Source organism: Odontomachus brunneus, unplaced genomic scaffold, assembly GCF_010583005.1.
Source record: "Odontomachus brunneus isolate Ranch 3 - 2012 unplaced genomic scaffold, Obru_v1 Obru_scaffold_010, whole genome shotgun sequence".
Classification (NCBI taxonomy): domain Eukaryota; kingdom Metazoa; phylum Arthropoda; class Insecta; order Hymenoptera; family Formicidae; genus Odontomachus; species Odontomachus brunneus.
In genome coordinates, this window is record NW_022639460.1 from 3,297,461 (window position 1) to 3,301,268 (window position 3,808).

Genomic DNA, 3,808 nt, shown 5'->3' on the forward strand with positions numbered 1-3,808 from the left:
GGGGGGGGGGGGGGGAGAGAGAGAGAGAGAGAGACGTTTTCATCATTCGTTGAGTCATACATTGTTCGCGAGAATCGAGATGGTTTTCATCGAAAGAGCATCAACGAAACAACAGCATATTCGTCGAGTATTCTATGTACTAACAAGTTAGAAAGTAGCCCATCGCGCGTGTGTATCTCGTGCTTGCGTTCTCGCGCACGACATACGCATACCGTATGTCGTATTCGGACTAGGGATGGGCGATATAGTATCGATATTTCAAATATCTCAAATACATATCGAAATATCAAATATTTCAAATATACAACTAAACAAGTCCTCTAACAGATGTCCTCTCGCCTAAACTCTATATTTTCCCTATATTTTCTTTAAAGTTGGTAATGTTGGGGTATCGACTGAATAATCCCTGATGAACCAATAATGAGCACTGATATAATCCGTAAAGTAGATTGACATATTCTATTGGACGGAAACATGCACAACATGTCTTCAATCTTTTACGTTAATAGATCTAGAAAAAGGAAATAAATGTATGGTCATTGATCTTCCTGCTGACTTTTCATTGGTTGAATTTTGTTTAATAAGAAAGGGAATAGTAACGTATTTTTACAAATTTAAAACTTCCTCAACATGTTACAATATAAGTTACAATATAATAACATTACACTATAGGTACGTAACATTGTATGTAATCACATGTTAAACACCAATATATCAACTCATGCATAAATAAAATTAATATTATTTATAATTATATTGCGGTATGTTGAAAAAGGTTAGATGATATCGATAATATCGATATCACTAATATCGATACATTCCATCTGATATTTTTTATATATCGATACTTTTATTTACGATACGTTTCGATACGAAATATCGATACTTTCTACCGTATCGCCCATCCCTAAATTCGGACTCGATTTTCACTAGGATCGTAGAAGCAACTTGCGTTGGTCTGCAAAATGCCGATCTAAGCTTCAAATGAGTCTCTACGCGGTGCAATTGGTAAAAGGTAGAGTTGCAAGGTATCGTTTCTTCGCGCGCGAGCGTATGCGAGATTCGACGAGCTGCTCGCTCGTCGAATCTCGAGAATGCGCTATAAGCTTTTGTACGTTAGAGGTGCGTTACCTCGTTTAAATGTCAGTAGCAAAGTTTCAACGGATCTGAGTTTTCTTTACATCAACTGGATAATCGTCCGATTGTATAATTGCACAGTTAAATAATAAATGTGTAATTATAATAATTGCACACATTATACGCTTCTCTTCAGTCTCGAGAATGAAATCGAACATCTGCGGAAATGTAGAAAGCTCTGGTAATACACGCGCGATTCGTGAAATAAATGTATACGCAATCCGCTTCGTTCATATTCATATCCTGGATAAAGCGAATAACAAGCAAGCCCGTAGAAAGCGGCTAGCATGGCGTTACATAGAGACTAGAAGTGTATCGGTTCTTGGCACGGTCGACATGGTCGATGTATACAGGCGCGAGAATTCGCGCAAGTGAGACTATTGGCGGGAGTTGCTTTCGAGTCGAAGGACGATCGAGAGGAGAACGCTCGCACAACTCGGTTGCCTTTTTCGCGCGCGCGCACACCCGTTATACTCGGCCGTTTCCTACCGTATCGCGATCGTGAAAGTATCGCTCATACGGGAAGTACGAGCTAAACTGACCATGTAAGAGTTTGCGAATTACGCCAGCGTGTTCGACGCATATTTGATGTCGTTCGATCTGCAGAGGATCTGCTTGGGCAACTGATGCTGCGCAAACTTGCTCGAAATACTCCGGCACGAAAAAACGCCAAAATAATTTTGTCTCTACATAAAATCACACGCCGTGTCTCCACACGGTCTGATCACAATGCGTTGAATTGCGCGAGATATTTTGCGCGTCGTTGTGGCAAAAGCGAGTTACATAAGTTGTGCGTGTAATGATCTCGTAACGTTCTCATAGTATTGTCTCGGTTGATTCTCGTCAGCGCGGAAAATTCAACTCCTTTCAAAATGTCCTCCATTTACCGCCGTGAGATGATGGCATTTAGAGGAAAGGAGCGTTTTCCCGCTTCGAGAAAATATATATATATCTCGCTCGCGAACCAGCCTTTCGATCGTATTATGGTAAGTCGAATGAAACATAATAAAGTGCATTGAGCGAGTCCCGATCGTCGCACTTCGTTTGCCACTTGAAAGCAAGCTGAACGAGAATCTTTATCGTGAATCATTAGTGCTATTCCTGAGTAATACGAGCTGATTATCTATCAGCGCGATTTCATTATTCGCGTAGCCGTGAATATTCGCGATAATATCTGGAGTTATCTGGCGTAAAGTGTAAGCACAACTCAAAGTTGTCTCATTACGGCGCCATTATCGCACAAAAATGTGAGGACAACGCGTCTTACGACGTACCTCGTCGAATGACTGATTGTGCGAGGTCATTGCAGTGGTGGGATTTCATTGATGTGTTTCGAGGGAAAGGAAATTCTCCGCGACCGAGGAGAATTGTCTCCTCGAGGTCCGCGCAACACAGTGAGCTGACGAGGGATAAATAAAACAGAGTTAAAAAATATCCCGTTCCAATGTTGTTCTCGATCGGTCGCTCCTCGCAATTATTCATTTTTGTATTAAAAATGAACGACTCGTTATCCCTCATATCTCCTTTTAACAATCGCGACCCTAAGGAAAAGTCGCAAGTTGGTTTATGGCGATCTATCAATTATGATTATCCTTGCTATTTACAGCTACATAATTCACATAATTTACGACAGTTTCACCAACGACTGTCGTAAAAATGTAACGCGACTCTCGTTGCATTTCATTTCGTCAGTTTCATTGACGACGATCGATGCATATACGCTCGCGTCAAAGCGTTTTTTAATTTTTATTCGCGACTTATAGGCAGTGGGTCGGGGAGAAAGTCATAAACAAGTAGAAATCATATAATCTCGCACGTCCTCAAATTAGAGAAAATGGAAACTCTCTCGCGCGCTAAAAACTCCGGATTACTTCGAGAAACGCAGAATCGTTACGAACATATCTTCATTAGTGATTAGTTCTGACTTTTACGTATAGATGTATCGGTTGAATAACCGATGAGTTTCCTTGTCGACGAATATCTAGGCGGGATCACCTTTGCGATTGTGCATTGTACGAATGTGACGACACGCTGATGTATGTGACAAAGGGACTTTGGAATTGAATCGCATTCCACGAGGCTGCTCAAGAGCAAATGGACGGATAGAACGACTTTGTCTCGGTCTCATCGCGCAAACGTTTATTTTATAATTAATCATGGAGAGACTATGTGTGTGTATGTGATAGCGATAGTAAATAAAGTTGCTCGCGCAAAAGTACTTGTGCAAGCAACTTTTGACAGAACTTTGGAATAGATGTACGACAAAAATATACTTGTGGTATATCCTTAGATTTAGAAAAGCATTACTGAAGAATGAAATTTATTAAACTCTCGTTGGTTTGTAGAAACGATTCAATCTTGGGACACACTTTCGCAACTGATTCCAACGAATTTAGTGTATGAGAAGCAAGATCGAAATGCATCTCCGCCGAGCAATGAGGCTGATGCATCGTTGGGCCATTCGCTGGACGAGAACAACGTTATGGATATATCGAAATCGAAGGGAGGAGGAGGCGACGAGGAGAAAGAACTTAACGAGGAGGAAGAACCTAAGTTAACGTTTAACACTGAAACTACTGAAGAAGAATATGATGATGAAGATAAGCAAGTGGAAAATGGTGAGAGTGAGATCGAGAAAGAGAAAGAGGAGGAGGAGGAGGAGGGGGAGGAG

The 3,808-nt window shown here is 41.1% G+C and overlaps 2 protein-coding genes across 2 annotated transcripts in view; one reads left to right on the top strand and one right to left on the bottom strand.

Moving 5' to 3' along the window:
- Positions 1 to 3,808, bottom strand: part of LOC116840458 (protein SERAC1) — a 28,375-nt gene that overhangs the window by 14,166 nt on the left and 10,401 nt on the right. The window lies entirely within an intron of this gene.
- LOC116840459 (nuclear pore complex protein DDB_G0274915) overlaps positions 1 to 3,808 on the top strand; it is a 12,161-nt gene that overhangs the window by 2,616 nt on the left and 5,737 nt on the right. Inside the window, exon 2 of the mRNA XM_032807180.1 lies at positions 3,483 to 3,745. Within this exon, the coding sequence (XP_032663071.1) occupies positions 3,483 to 3,745 (263 nt within the window). The remainder of the gene's footprint in view (positions 1 to 3,482; positions 3,746 to 3,808) is intronic.